This window comes from Sturnus vulgaris, chromosome Z (genome assembly GCF_052056855.1).
Source record: "Sturnus vulgaris isolate bStuVul1 chromosome Z, bStuVul1.hap1, whole genome shotgun sequence".
NCBI lineage: Eukaryota > Metazoa > Chordata > Aves > Passeriformes > Sturnidae > Sturnus > Sturnus vulgaris.
In genome coordinates this window covers 20,971,151-20,986,907 of record NC_142283.1, presented here as the reverse complement: position 1 = coordinate 20,986,907, position 15,757 = coordinate 20,971,151, and the positions used below count along the sequence as shown (strand labels likewise).

At 35.1% G+C, this 15,757-nt stretch overlaps 1 protein-coding gene across 5 annotated transcripts in view; it reads right to left on the bottom strand.

Annotated features, from left to right (window-relative positions):
* The window catches only part of DMXL1 (Dmx like 1), a 76,536-nt gene that overhangs the window by 14,475 nt on the left and 46,304 nt on the right, over positions 1-15,757 (bottom strand). For 3 of the 5 annotated variants that reach the window (XM_088156745.1, XM_088156746.1, XM_088156749.1), the window contains exons 26-35: positions 14,853-14,929; positions 14,551-14,678; positions 12,871-13,119; positions 12,380-12,493; positions 6,277-6,440; positions 5,171-5,310; positions 4,752-4,837; positions 3,051-3,252; positions 1,747-1,864; positions 383-445 (exon numbers count right to left, since the gene is read on the bottom strand). In XM_088156745.1, the coding sequence (XP_088012871.1) occupies positions 383-445; positions 1,747-1,864; positions 3,051-3,252; positions 4,752-4,837; positions 5,171-5,310; positions 6,277-6,440; positions 12,380-12,493; positions 12,871-13,119; positions 14,551-14,678; positions 14,853-14,929 (1,341 nt within the window). The remainder of the gene's footprint in view (positions 1-382; positions 446-1,746; positions 1,865-3,050; positions 3,253-4,751; positions 4,838-5,170; positions 5,311-6,276; positions 6,441-12,379; positions 12,494-12,870; positions 13,120-14,550; positions 14,679-14,852; positions 14,930-15,757) is intronic. The other 2 variants (XM_088156747.1, XM_088156748.1) reach the window with 1 other exon arrangement.

Genomic DNA, 15,757 nt, shown 5'->3' with positions numbered 1-15,757 from the left:
TCATGCTAACTGCTCAAAGTGCAGTTCACCACCTTCACTTATAAGCAAGTATTGCAGCCAGCTCATAATAATCAAAGGTTCCGTATGTACTGTGTATCATATTAATACTGGATTTTTGTGACTCGGGCAAATCCCAACTTCAGCTCCTCACTTGCTACAGAACTTGATAATAGATATTGTTTGTATCTAGTATCTTAATGCAGCTAAGATATTAAGTTTCAGATAAACTCTGTAACAGTTGAACTCAATCCCTTGCATTTTGTTACTTTTTAAGTTTCTTTGCTATGTGAGCGAAGACAATTTTTTAAAGTGAGATCAGCATCATTGAGGAAAAAAACCTCAAAATTTAGGTCTAATAAATTTGAAGAGTATTACTATGTACCTTATGGATGACAGGCTCCTCCACCATAGAATTTTTCATGGTCTCATTCTGCTCATCTAATGACTTCACCAAGAAAAGAAACAACATAGAACAAAGCATAAAGATATGACATCACATGCACAGTATCAAGAAAATCCTCAATTCCTTGTTGCTTACCTCATACAGGACAACTGAAACACAACAGTATGATTGCAAACACATGCACATATTTTATATAATAAGAATAATTGACAAACTCTAAACTCTGTTTTCAGTACAGAATACACTGCTTTACTTACTCTGTACTGTAACATCACTTTGTCCATCCCAAAAGTCAAATTTCTTGGAAAAGAAGGAATCTACACTGACACTTTATCAGCAACAAGATAGAAAATTAAGCCAACGATGCTGTGTAAGACTGCGAGCCTATCTTGAAACATATAAAGGACATCTAAAATTTTCCAAAATACCTGTCCGTACAGCATAACAGCATGGCTATGTTAACTTAAAATATGGTCAGAAGTGATGCACTTTTAACAGCCTAAAGGAACAATTTTCCTTTTAACTGTATTCTGCAGTGAACACAATAATCCAACATTACCCAAACAAGCTAATATTCTAGTTGTGACAGGACAAAGGTTAGGTCATGCAGAACTCTCCACTGCCATGGCTTTATTAGTCATAAATATTCTTTCTCTTGCATATTTAGTTTGTTCCCATCTGTTTCTTTCTCCCCCATTTCTGCTATGCTACAGTTTTTCTACAATACCAGCAATTCTTTCAAAATTAGGAGCAGGAGTAAGAAAAAAAAGCAAAGTGAGAAAAAAAAAAAAATCCAAAAGCTCATTACAGAACCAACATTAAAAACATTTAACTACATATGAAAGTGGAATCCAACTAGAAACTGGGACAAATAATCAGGGACAGAAATAGTAATTGCTGTATGAGCATTTTTCCTATTAAAATTGAATCATAACATAACGCTGTTATGGAAGCAGTAGATAAAAGCCAGAATGACTATGGCAGGGACAAACTAAAACTTCCAATACTGTGGCTCATTAGATTACTGGTTTTAATCTTTAGAACCGTCCATTTTGTCATTCTTTTGAGGCAGCTTTTATACCGATCTTAAAGAAAAGACCAACTGTAGCAACATTGTGCTAGTTGTCATTTTATGGTCAAAGTTTGATTATTTTTGTATTCTATGCAACGATAGACAGGTGTTTTTGGTATGAAATACTGTAGATTTGGAATAATTACATTAACATTTGGAGTAAGTACATTAACCATCCATGCACCAGAAGTAAACAAGCTGGCCAAATAACTTATATAAAAGTTGACAGATTGGCCTGCAATATTTTCTGCATTGTATATACCATACCAACCTCATTTAGGTATCGCTTCTTTGTAAAAATATTTCTGATAAAAGTTTCCTGGACTTCTTCCTGTTTGACCAAGTATTGCCAGAGCCTCTTCACAGACAGTGCAACATGACTGCTAGATCTACAGAACAAAGCTGAATAAATCATTCTCATATTTATACATCATGCTCGTATTTACAAAAGAGTGCAGTATTTAATACTCTAATCAAACTATAGTCAGAAGAAATGCTGAAGCAAAACTACAACGCTATAGGCAGAATACAAGACCTATCTGAAAGCACGTTAATAACCTCTTCCTGAAAAACCTACATGTGAGAGGTGCAAAAGAAACAAGAAACAGAATACGTAGCAACTCCTCTTGTCTTGGGAAAAGTGAGAAAATCTCTTTTAGAGATTATACAGTGGTAAGAGCAGCACACAGATTATTTATTAGTCCAGCTCATTCTTTAAAATGAATGACTAACACCTTCTGCTAAGAACACATCGTCAGCTGTGTAACTTCACTGAAACATCCATGATTTTTCAGTAACAAATCTGGAAGGATTGTAGAATCACATCAGAATTCAAATGCTTATGCTTATCCCTAGGAATGGCTCAATCAAGCAAAACCTATAAATACCAGTATAGTTGCTATATATAGCTGCTTATGACAAGCCAAAAACCATCAAACTGAATTGCTTTAAATAATAATTTAAAAACAGTGTCAGACAGCAGATTCATGTTAAACTGGAGTCCTTTTAATCAACTCAAGTTACTGGAAGTGTGACCACGATGAAGTATTTTACAATAAGAAGTCAGACTTCCTGTATTTTGAAATCCACAAGTGACAGTAAGATTTAAAACGCAAAAATCCATGACAAAAATTATACTTCAGGAGATTAAGCACAATTTTCTGGCTAAACATGCAATTATGTTAAGTCATAACTATGAAAATATTACAAATAATCAGTATTTCTTCTCTGATTTTAGGCAACAATACTGATAAAACTGTGAGGTAATTTTATTACCTCAAAAGGCGAGGTAATAATTTAATTCACTTGTCACTAATCCATAATTATCTCCCAAGGCAAATGTTTCATTGTCAAGCATACTTTTTCCAGAGACACTCAAAATACATGTGAAGCATAAGTAGAAAAACTTAAAAAAAATCAGAAACTGTGGAACATTTTTCCTGCTCTTGCTCTGGATCAGACATGCATGGAATCGGACATGTACCCTCCACATAGTTACTGAAGTTGTAATCTATCACGTGTACCAACAACCTAATGCTTAATTTATATCAAAGATACTACAGAAATTAGACTCGCCTGAAAGGAGTGTTTGTAGGCTCAAGTAAAGTTTTGTGGCGAAGCAATGCAGGACCAGCAGCAAGGGCATCTTCAGAAGCATGAACTGAAATATAATGTTGAGGTGGACCCCCATACAGCTCAAGACGTCGGAGAAGAACTTGTTCCCAGCGCTGCAGAGTTTTCAAAACTGCATGGCATATGGGGGAGCTAACCGGAAGCTCTAGAAAGACAAGTAAATAACAATAAAACCCCTCCCTTTTCCATTATAACCTTGGCAAAAATAATTTCAGCAGGTGAAGGCTGAAGTTTATGCTGAGTATCTCCACAAGTAAACTCTGTTCAAACTTCAAGTCTGTATTTGCAAGTATAAAAAGATGAACTGCTTAGGGCTATTATTGCTAAAAAAAGGAATAGATTTCTGCAATATTGGAGAAATTATATAATGGAGCAGATCATTATGAAACAGAACCTCCTGGAAGCTGGATGACAGGCAGGTGATAGAGAAAGCTGATACTTACATGACATAATGACACAAGTAGAGGTAGTGAGGGCACCCACAGGCAGCAGGCACACAACACCAAGGGGAGAGGTGCAGCTGATTTTTTGGAGGGAAGGGATGCCACCTACAGGGACCTTAGCAGGCCTGAGGAGTGGGCCCATGAGACCCTCACAAGCTTCAGCAAGGACAAATGCACCTCCATCTAAAACTGAGTGATGAACAGACTGAGAGCAACCCTGTGGAGAAGGACTTAGGGATACCAGTGGATGAAAAATTGAGCACGACCTGGCTCACAGCCTAGAAAGCCCACTGCATACTGGGCTGCATCAAAAGAAGAGCTGCCAGTAGGGTGAGGGAGAGAATTTAGCCCCTCTAATTTGTTATTGTGACACTCTAGCTGGGACACCATATCCATGCACAGCACCCCCTCTACAGGAATGACAGGGACCTGTGGAGGGGATCCACAAAAACAGTCAGAGGGCTGAAATACCTCTCCTGTGAAGACAGGCTGAAGGCTGAGAGTGTTGGGGTTGTTCACCTTGGACTGGAGAAGGCTCCAGGGACATAATACAGCAGCCTTTCAATATTTAAAGACTTACAGGGAAGACACAGAGACTCTTTACCCAGGCCTGCAGTGACAGGTCAAGGAGTTATGGTTTCACACCAAGCAAGTAGATTTTGACCAGATAAAAGAAAGACATTTTTATAATGAGGGCAGTGAGACACTGGAACCGGTGGCCAGAGTGGTTGTGGATGCCCCAGATGTGTGAGGTTTCATCAGATGAGGGTTTTAGCAACACCATCTAGTGAAAGATGTCCCTGCCCACGATGTGGTGGGCAGGGTTGGACCCAGATAACCTTTAAAGATCCCTTCCAAAACCAAACCATTCTATGATTCCACGAAACAAGGAGTAGGAACAATGTTACCTCAATTTAAAAAAAATTATAGCGTTTCCACCAGGAAATAAATATTGTAAACATTCTTACATGACTAAAAAACAAAGAAAACATAAGACCCGAGCATTTATTCTCACCCATTCACCTTAGCCACCCACCACGTCATTTCATAAATATACCTGTATGATAAACAGTATTACATCATATCACTGAGAAACTAAGAATTTTTGAACTAAAAGCTACAACATATGTACATTATTCAACACATTACTGATTTTAAACGTGCTAATTAGGTATTAAGAGACAACTCTGCTGCTTATTACCTGAAAGATCATGTCCAGCCAAAGGGTAGAAAATCTTCAAATTGTGAAGTACCAGCTGAACCATTGCCAATCTCATCAGTGACCAACTAACAAGAAAGCACTAGTAAGTCATTTACTAATAGGAAAATTATTTTCTCATTTATTCAATATTAGGTTTTAAATTTAGAGCTTCAAATCCTCATTATAAACTACTGAAAACTACAAACCATACTTTAGAATATTATAGGTACTTTCAATTAAAAAATCATTATACCACATACTAACAAAATGAATAAAGTAATTGTTGCATAAAAAATTAACTACTGAGTCTTGATAATACACTGAAATATCAAGAAACTGGTATCATATCTCAAAAATGTAAAAACAGAAATGCAAGTCTAGACGTTGCAAAATATCTTGCAGTCTAAAGAGCTATTTACCTGTAAGAATTTGAATTAGAATGCTCTTGGTTATGTGAATTTGGTGCAAACATATCTCCATCATTGTCTTCATCATCTTCATCACTCTCCTGACTCTCTTCTGAATCATATTCCACTCTACTTTGTGATGGAAGAAATGGCTAAAAATTTCAACAAAACTCTGTAAATATCTTCTAGTCAACATCTCATTCTAAAGTACCTTTTAAAATTTGAATAGTTATAATGCTTAATGCTTTTTATAAAAAGCAGACATATCTTATTCGGTTCAGTTTCATTTGGAGTTTGTATCTCATGAAAAGGGCAATTGCCCATAAGCACTACATACTTTAAACACCTTAACTATTTTTTACATTACTGAAAATTCTAATGCTGAAAATGAAAACACTGTTTTTCAATTCTTATTTTATTTTCATGCCAGATATACCAAACCAGATGTGGGACACATGAGCTTGTCAGCGAGAAGCCAAAACCACCAGGGTGTATTCTCTTCAGCTTTTCCAAGAGCTCAGAGAAACCTATCCTCTCTCTACAGTATTCAATATTTATGATCATTATTATTGCCTCACTGTGCTATTAAGTATTCATATTTTCTTTTTTGTCCTTGCTCCTAAAACACACTTATCTAATTTATTTTGCTTATGGAAATAACACTTGATATAGAAATGTGCATATAACTCCACAGAAGTATATAACTTTCTACAAAGAAACATCTGCCACAATGGACTTAACAAGGCAACACAATTTGATTTTCAGTGAGTATGCATATGCATTTCACCCAGTTGAAATAGCTGATAAATGCTTCTCACATTTCCTTGCTCCCCTAAATAGCTGACCCATAATTATCTACTCATTTGTACTCTGTAATTATAAAAATCAACATAATTTGTTCACACCATTATCTGAAAATAAGTTAATTGAGTAACAACAGTTTTCAAGAAAGCTGATTCAAAAATATGTATAGGCTGCATTTTAGAAAAAGCTAAACATGAGCAATAAAAGCAAGCAGATTCTATCACATCAGTACCCAGAATAATGACTAAGAAGAGAAAAACTATCAATCCAGAAGTGCTAGAAGACACTTAATTGTCAAAACAGCAAAAATTTACCTTTGCAATGAAATAATCCCAGATGCTAAGTTCAGGAGGGATAAATCTTTCTTTATAAGATGATGATTGTTGGTCTACCAATGGCAATGCAGGCAACTGAGAACTTTCTTTTGGAGAGGTTTTTGATGAAAGCCTGTAATGTTTTTGCTGTTTCTCTCCATCATCTATGGTAGAAGAAAATACAGATGTTGCTTTAAACCTTCTTCTCTACCACCCTATCGCTTTTAATAAAGAGACTCTCAATGAAAAGTAAAAATTTTCATCATGATAAGTTCTCAGAACTTTATCTTAGCATTTCTGTAACAACTAAACATAGAGAATGTTAACCCTCAAATACATAAACCTAATATATAACTAGAAGTCCAGAACGTAAAAACTCTCTGCACAAATAATACATCCATAACTGCATGAGCAGATCTCTTCTTACAAAGGTGACAAATATTATTACTCAAGCAATGATCTTGCAAAACTAGATCACTTTAATAAGAACTACTAAATATTGATTATGCTTCCTTTTAAGACAAGCCAGACTTGTTTTTCAGATTATATATTGCAAAAACAAACTTGCCATTCCTACTCCAACTTTTAACTCCATGTCTCCCTCTAGTGGAGATCTATATTTTTCCTAAATAGTACAATCCTGCTAAATTGCTATGCCTCGACAATACAAAGATCACATTTTAACTAACACAATCTAATATATAATTTATTAAACAGGGATGGCTTAATTATGTGCAGTAACACCCTAAATCATAGGAGTAGAGAGGTCTTGCTTGCCCCAAATTGATTTTTTCAAACTAGTAAGTGTTAATGGAAGATTTTATTTACATTCTTGACTATTATACTACTGAAGGAAATAGCTCATTCAAGCTTTCAGAAATATCTTAATATATTTGTATCATCTGATACTCTGAAATAATTCTGGATCTTGTTAAGAATCATATTCCAACACAGCCTATTAGTAGAGGAGGAATGATACCAATTGCTTGTCACCAATTGTTAAGCGTTCTGACTCTCCAGAACACATCAGAAGTGAAAGCGACAAGGGAGAAAAGAAATTGTATTTGGATATTTGCTGGCCATCTTTGGTAACAGAGAAAATGGACTTGAATCAGTTTCCTACTTGATTGTAAAAGGTGGAGGTTGTATTTGTCTTTTTGTTGTTGTTTGGTTGGGGTTTTTAAAACATTTTTTTATTCTGTTTTCAAATAGATATATGTAATGTACAGAGATCAGTTTCTACAGTGAAACAGAGGAGTAGGTTCAAGATTTAGGTAAAACAAAGAAAGCTTAAATATGAAGATAAAAAGGAAGTTAATTTTTTCAACTTCATTTTGGAGTCCACAAAATTTCAAACACCGATTTAGCTAAGCCAGTTTTCTTAAGCAGAGGGAAGTATGGGTTGTCTTATGATCTAACAGAAGTAGTAAGCAGGAGCAAAGAAAGCAATTTCATACGCTTAAAGAGCCCACCTAAGGGACAGATATCTCTATCAGAGTTCAAGCATCAACATGTTGGGCCACACCAGTTGCAAGGACAAACTAATACGAACATCAGAAATGCAAATCAGTTCTTTGTTGTTTTAACTTTCCTATTCCCTTCTGCTACGAAGAGCTCACAAAACTAACAACCACTGAAGCTTCCAAAATTACTTTTGCCTGTTAATAATGCTGGAGATGGCAAAAGAAGAGCTAGCACACCTATCTGTTCCTGGAGTAAACTACCACAAAATATTTCCTATACCCTTATTTTTTTTAGTGTTTTATCCACAGGAGACTCTCCGAGTCTTGATAGGTGCCTGAAAAACTATGTCCTTTAAAACTCTTATGGGTATTCCAATCACTTGAAAACAGGTCTAACATTCTGAACAAAAGAAAAACAGTGTTAATTTACAAACACTTATTTCCATCTTTAAGACTTATTTGCTCATAACACAAACTGAGCCAACTATACAATTTGTAACTCTGAACCATGTAAGATTTAAATATATGGTTAAAAAAAAAAGTCCAGGATTTTCATAACTTATAACTTTTTGTTTTCTTCTAATGGACAAATTCTCTGTACTCTCTCTAGTCAACGGAATTAATTCATTACTTCTGTCATTTCTGGACCAGGAATAATCATGTTATTCGATTCAGAAAGACTTTTGACCACCTAAGAAGACAAACATTATCATCCCAACCAGCTGAACTACTGTACTGGTTGAGGCTTGGGTTGAGTTAGTTTTCTTCACAAGTGGCTATTGTGAGGCTTTGTTTTGGATTTGTGCTGAACACAGGGCTGGTAACACAGAGATGTTTTTGTTATTGCGGAGCAGAGCTTACACAGAACCAAGGCCTGTTCTGCTTTTATATTTCTGTGCTGGTGAGGAAGTTGGGGGTGCCTGGGAGGATACACAAGAGATATTCCAGACCATGTGATATCAAGGTCAGTACACAACGTGGGGGGAAGAAGGAAGATGAAGTACATTTGGAGGGACGGTGTTTGTCTTCCCAAGTCACTGTTACTGTGATGGAACCCTGCTCTCCTGCCTGCCTGCTCGTGGGAAGCAGTGAATTCACCCCTTGTTTCTCTTTGGCTGTGTGCACAGCTTTTGATATTAAATTGTTTTGCTCTGAACACATGAGTTTTCTCTATGTTTTACCCTTCCCATTTCCTACCTGGTTCTGCCAGTGGGGGAATGAGTGAGGGGCTGCCTGGGGCTTGGCTGATGGCTGGGCCTAAACCACAACAGCCATAAAACAATTTTTATACAGAATCTAATAAAAGATGAAGACATCCCATCTTTCATCTTGAAACACGAATATCTTAACACCAAGTGTGCACTTCTATACTCTATCTTTTTTTTCCTGTTAGGCATAGTATTTGAAATCCACTTACCTGCACAAAAAGTCAAAACCACAATAACTGCAGTACAATGCATTTTCATTTCATTGCTCGAAGCTTATCAGTTAAGGAGCATGCACATGCACCACTATGAATTTTTAGCTAATTTTTAGCAACTGCTTAAAAAAAAAATTCACTAGGCATGAAATAAGGAGCAAATGCTGCATGATATAGAAATGAGCAAATATGGGCCTGCAGGTTGCTTTTCTAAGCAGAATTCAAAAGGCAAGTGTTTTACTCAAAAAAGTACTTTATTACTTTCGATTAGATCACTCTTTGTATTCTTAAGAATACTGCTGGCTAGCCATTGGAAAAAATTAGGTTTGTAAGGCAAATAAAAGAATAACCATCTAAGTGGTTTGAAAAACACTACTAATGCAGATTCCTTTTTATACAATCTAAAAGAAATTAGCTACGTGAAAAACGTTGTTAATATTCTGCCATTTGGTATTTCAAATTACTCATTACACACACTATCAAATTTCTCATGTATTTCTAATTAAAAATCTTTTACATGTTTGTTTTGGGTTTTTTCTTTTTATTTGAAGCATTTATCTTTGTTCCCATTTTACTTATAAGAAAAAAGTAAAATTTACATTATTTCCCAAGAATATTGGACTATTTCAGACAAAGAAAATCCTTTAATTTCTGCCAGGTTCTAAGACATGCAATGATAATTCAAAGATCTGTTACCGCTCTTCCTCCTTCCCAGGAAGGGCTAAAAGGCTGATTACTTTCAACTTCTCTTCATTTGCTCTTGCAGCATGGAATAACTCAATATATGAAATAAAACCATGGATTTCTAACTGTTAAAGCAAAGATCAAATTCTCCCTTAACCTTCTGGATGATAGAGAACTTATCAGCTCTTTTTAGACTTAAATTACAAAACAGTTTTCTAAAGTTGTTTTCAAGAGAAATACGGTACATGTGATTCTGAAAAAATCTACTATAATCAATAGGTTCTCTTTCAGATGATAATTGCCTCTTGGAAAAAAAACCACCATGTGTGAGTTCTGTTTGCCAAAATCATTTGCTGCTACTTCGAAAACAAGAAACATGGCTGAAAAGTACAGTGATCTGAAAAGCATTCAAACTGCTTTGCCCTTTGTGATCTTTATATGACAGAGGCACTAAAAAAGCTTTTAATAAAAAACTAATTCCTAATAGGGGTTAGGAATTTATAAGACTACCAGGTATTGACTTTTGGTTCCTGTTTTTACCATTTGAGTCTAAGAGAAAGATCGTGTTTACTTAAATGAAATTTTATATTCAAAGCTACTACATGCTCAAGTCAACTAAAGGAAAGAGCAGAAAGGGAAATAACTTTATTGACCAACACTGTGCCTAGAATTATGATCTCTTAAAATAAGTTTAAAATTTGGAGATCAACATTCACATTCAGGTAGGTACTAAAGGATTGGAAGGGAGGAAAGGAGGAAAAGACAGGTGTAGTCTTATTGTATTAGAATTATTAGTGTTCAGAATTTTTAGCTTTTGATCTCCATTTTAGAGTGGAAGCATTTCACAAAAATCTAAAAGTAAACATAAGGGAAAAGAGTCCAGTTATGCATAACAAAATGGTAATATATAGAAAAAACCTAAATAATATTACAGAAGAATATGGCATAGTTAACTGGAACAAGCATTCCAGTCACTTCTCAGTATTTGTTTCTGGGTGTCAGAAACAGTAAAGGCACAAAAACACAGATGATTTTAATCCTAATCCCTCTGCTTCACTAGAGGTCTATTTTTTCCCTTTTTTTCCCCCAACACTTTTTTCAATGTGACATAGCAAGGACTTGGGAGAAATACCTTTCTTCCCAATTTGCTTTACATAAACATGCATTAAAAACAAGTAATAACCCACTAAATCCTAGAATTACATCGTCTGAAAGACATCTAGTCCAATCCCTTGCTCAGAACAGGACTGACTTAACTGATGGCCTAGTTTGTTCAAGTTTTTGAGTAACTCCACAGATAGACTCCATGACACCTCTAGGCACCTTTCTCAGTGATTATCCTTAAAAGCTAGTGTTAAAATAAATGTTCTTTCTTCCCTTAAATTTTTTGTTTGAGTTTCTGGATTCTTCCAGGAACAGTTTTATTAAACCTGCAATCAGCCAGCATTCCTTCTTCAGAAAAACATGCAGCAGATAGGCTATATTTAGTATCTATTTTAGAATACATTTCTTTGTAAAAATACTTAGCATTTTAAAGCAGTGGAAGCAATAATATTAACAAAGCTTAGTATACAGTTACCAACACCTAGTTAGCAGAATTGCCAAAAAAGGCCAATTATAACTTCCGACAATTCTGTAACAGCAAACATTTACCTTACCAAAGTGACAGAGAGATATGTTTACTCAGTGTCAAAGAGAAAGCTAATCAGATCTAGAATAAGAGCCCTCTTTTGGTTAAAGATTTTTACTCTGAAAACATTTTTCTAAAAGTCTGATGAAGATATTTAAACAGAAAACATTTACAGTTTTCCATAAATGTAAGACATTTTGATATGTAACATCCATCTAAATAGCAATAAATTTTTTTAAAAAATATAAAGTTACATTTTATCTCTCTACATATACATTCAGATGTGATTTAGAAAGGCATCAGAGTTTAAGTGAATTTGTATTTACAAAATTCTCCTTTAAAAACTCAGTTAATTGTAGCATTTTTGCTGTTGGATTTATAGAAGTCAAACTAAATTTAAAAGCACATAACCATACAAAAAATAAAATAATTACAGGAATTTGTTCCAAACCTGAGGATAATTTATCACTACCTGAATTTAAAACTTGAAGATAGTTTGCTTTTCTAAAGGGTTCTTAGAATATCAACAAGACAACTTTCACTTCTAATGTCTGGAATGAACACTTGGAAATCCACATGCACAATAATGCTTATATTCAAAACGCAAAACAAGCAGCTCTCGAAAAAAGATATGAAACACTTCTGATCTTTTCAAACCATGGTCAAAGCAATTTTATATTCAATATTTATTTCAAATGAAGAACCATAAGAATACTATAGTGCTGACAATTTTCTTTTTAAAAAAATGCCCAATTTATGTGCTTCTTTAATTACACAATTTAAATGGATATTTTGGTATCATGGCTTGCAAACAGAAGTTTTTCTGTCTTTCTGCATATGCAAAAAAAAAAAACCCACACATAGCAAACTGCATGTAGAGGCCTAGTACTAAAACTATTATCTTGCCTGAAGGCTTGGTAGGACTATGAGTACTGAAGGAAGTAAGGGATTTGGAAAACCCCACGCATTCCATGGAGAACACTACTACCTGATGTGGGCTAGGCATTGGGAAGTGCCTACCTGTCAAAGAGAGAAAACATACTGTATTTGTAAAATGGGAATATATTCCAGTTAGGAGAGAACCGGAAAGCTTTAAAAGAAAGACAAAAAACTAGGCTGCAATAGTATTGGAAACTTTTTAAGATCAACTTAAAACTCCCTCACATTAGAGCAGCTGCACTACTTGGAAACCTTATTTTAGTAGCATTCACTTCTGCTTCACTCTTCTACGCAATATCTACACCAATAATTTCAGATACTTGTTTTTCTATGCAAATCCAAAACCATTCTGAATTCTTATTGAACACAAACTACTTAAAGTAATTAAGCTTTCAGCAGTCACATAATTTTCTTAAGAAAGCCCAGAAGACAACCATACATAAAACACAAGAACTGACCAGTTTTTGTCCTTAATTGCTGCTGTCCTCTGCTGGGCGTATGAGCTCCTCCTCCAAAGACAGCAGACCACATTTTACTGTTAAGTGGATGAGCCATAATTCTATACAACTCATTGCTAGAATGTGTTGCAAGGCCATGGATGAACAGGCTGAGATAGACCGCAGTTAGAATTTCACAAAGTAGAACTGTGAGATCTGGCTGGGCTTCCTCGCCGGCAGAATTCAAGAGACGTATTAGAGCTGTCATTCCTGTTTAAGTAAAATAAACATATTATTTGAGAAAGCACATATGTGTGTGAACATACTCCAGATTATCACGGGTATTTTGGTTGGCAACCTATGTTACTTAGTCATTTTTATTGTAGAAAAATTCCAAGTTCTACGCATTGAAATCTAAGTTGAAAACTTCAGGGGAAAGAGACAAGCTCTTAATTTTTAATAATTTATTAGTTTTTTAGTTTCCAGATAAAACCAGCTTCTTAATGGTTAGAGAAACGTATAACGCCTTTTCAATTATTATAACTAGATTATAACCTTGAAATTCTATCTTCTCACTTTACAGTGCTAAAATCAATCAAAAAATCATGGCATTACACATTGTCTCTGGCAAGTGTTCTTCCCACCCAACTACTAAATATCTTGTAGTATATTTATGCTCCTACAAAAGGATGGAATTTTAGATGTGGCTTCAACTGTGAAACGTTGTGCACACAAGTGAAAATGCACATAGTCGTGGCCAAAGAATTCTGCTTTTTGTCATGCTCTCCAATTTGCACATATAGCATGTGAATCTATTAAAAACCAGAAAAAGTCAGTTCAAGGTGATGTTATTCACAAGAACAACTGTTACAATTCCTTGCACCACTCATTTATTTATAATTTCTTAATTATAAATTTAAGCCTTCAATTAATTAAATAACAAGAAAACAGCTGACAAGCTAGTTTCTCAATACAATCTCTAGGTTCAGTGACAACATTTGGCAGAAAAGAAAAAAATGGCATAGCATCAAATACAAAGTCTCCTTCAGGCTCTTCATGAAGATTTTTAAAGTGAAGCTTTCTGATTTAAGAAACAATTCTCATAATAAGTAAGCACATTTCCTGGCTATGCTTACATTAAATTTAGTGGTGGAAACTGAAGCTATACCTAGGTGTATAACATTGATGACACTCCCTACAACGTAGCTCTTTAGTGTAGTTTCACCAGCATAGATCTCAGCATACTTTAAGTATTACCTGAAATCTGACATCAATTTTACAGTTTTTAATATTTCAATATTTTTAATAGTTTCAAGTTGGTTCAAAAGATGTCCATAAGGTAAAATAATTCTTAGCTGGAGCACAACTTAAGACAGAATTCCCAGTCCTTCTTAGACGTCAGGAAGTAGAATACTGGTACTCCGAGGGAGCAAGGAGAGCACAGGACATGACTTCATCCTACCTCCTGTTTAGTTGCACTCTCTTGACTAGATCCAGCACTAACATTTTTTGGTTAAAGGAAGCAGTATAAAATCAGAAGCACTAACTTAGATATTCTGAAAAAAGAAATACAACATTTTAATCAAAGAACTCAACATAGCTGTTACAAATACTATTAGCGAGTTATAGCCACATGCGCTTACAGTGGATCCAGATAACTCAGTTTTCCTTAGGAGGAAAGAAAGAAATCAAGTTAGGTACCTGGCCACTGAGCAGGTGATGTGTTGGGAGTCACTGTTTCTTCTAAGCTTGCTGTTCTTAAAGAATGACGCTGAGTTAACAGGACTGTCTGGTACACTGTCCCAGTGAACTGATTTGCTTGAAATGAGCTGTGAAGCAGAGAAGTGGGAAATTATATTTGTTTTTTAAAGTTACATTTACAAATGTTCAAGTGATAGCACTTTCTAGATGTAGGCAAGTGTGATCACTGTCTTCTGGTGCCCTATCCATTATCATGACTGCAATGAGACAGTTGTCTAAAAATCGCTTTTCACAGATTTTACCTGTAGCTGTGGCCATCACAGAGACATTGGTAGATGCAAGCAGAGAGCGACGCTGCTAAGGTATGCATTACATATATCTGTAAGACAAAGTTTTATAGAACTTATTATACCCAAAGTGAGCAGTGGTTAGTATCACAGCCTTTCACTATGCATACGGATGTACAACAAGCACTGGGCATGAAAGGTCTTAAGTATTTATGCACTTACAAAGTCATCTTTCCCTTTAGAATTTATATCAGACCAACCAGTTCACTTTGATATGAAAAGGATGGGGGAAAACTCACTCACCCCACCAACACAATCACAGATCAGCACTATCTGACATGTTTTCAATTATTAAACAGCAACATATTTAGCCTGTATACAACAGTCCTATGTAATTACACCCTAAACTGGCAGTTCACTGGCTCAAAATACTAAGACTTTATTTCAGAATGAAAACTTCAATGCCATTTAGTTTTTGGCAAATTCTTGAGCATCTCTTAGGCACACAATCAATTTACTCAGTATCACACTGATCATTACTTTTAACACAGTTGACACTTTTTTCTTAATCACAAAACACACTAAGGTAAATAGCTAGAGAATATGTAAATCAAAAAGGTTCCATTAAAACAAAAATAGTTTATTATTTGCTCTCTCTAAAACAAAGCTAACTAGGAACTAAGCCATCTTTTTAGTGTTCTCCAGAAATCCTTAGTAAAAGCAGACACGATTTGGGACCTAACACATACAAAACTTCACGAAAGACTAGCTTTTATTTCCAGTCAACGGTTAAATACAGGTGAAATCTTAGAGAAACAATTTTTTACAACTACTGAACAAACACATACCATTTCACAAGAAAGTCCAGGTTTAGTGAACTTTGCTGAAAATCAGTTTTTAGACTTCAACATTTAATTTTA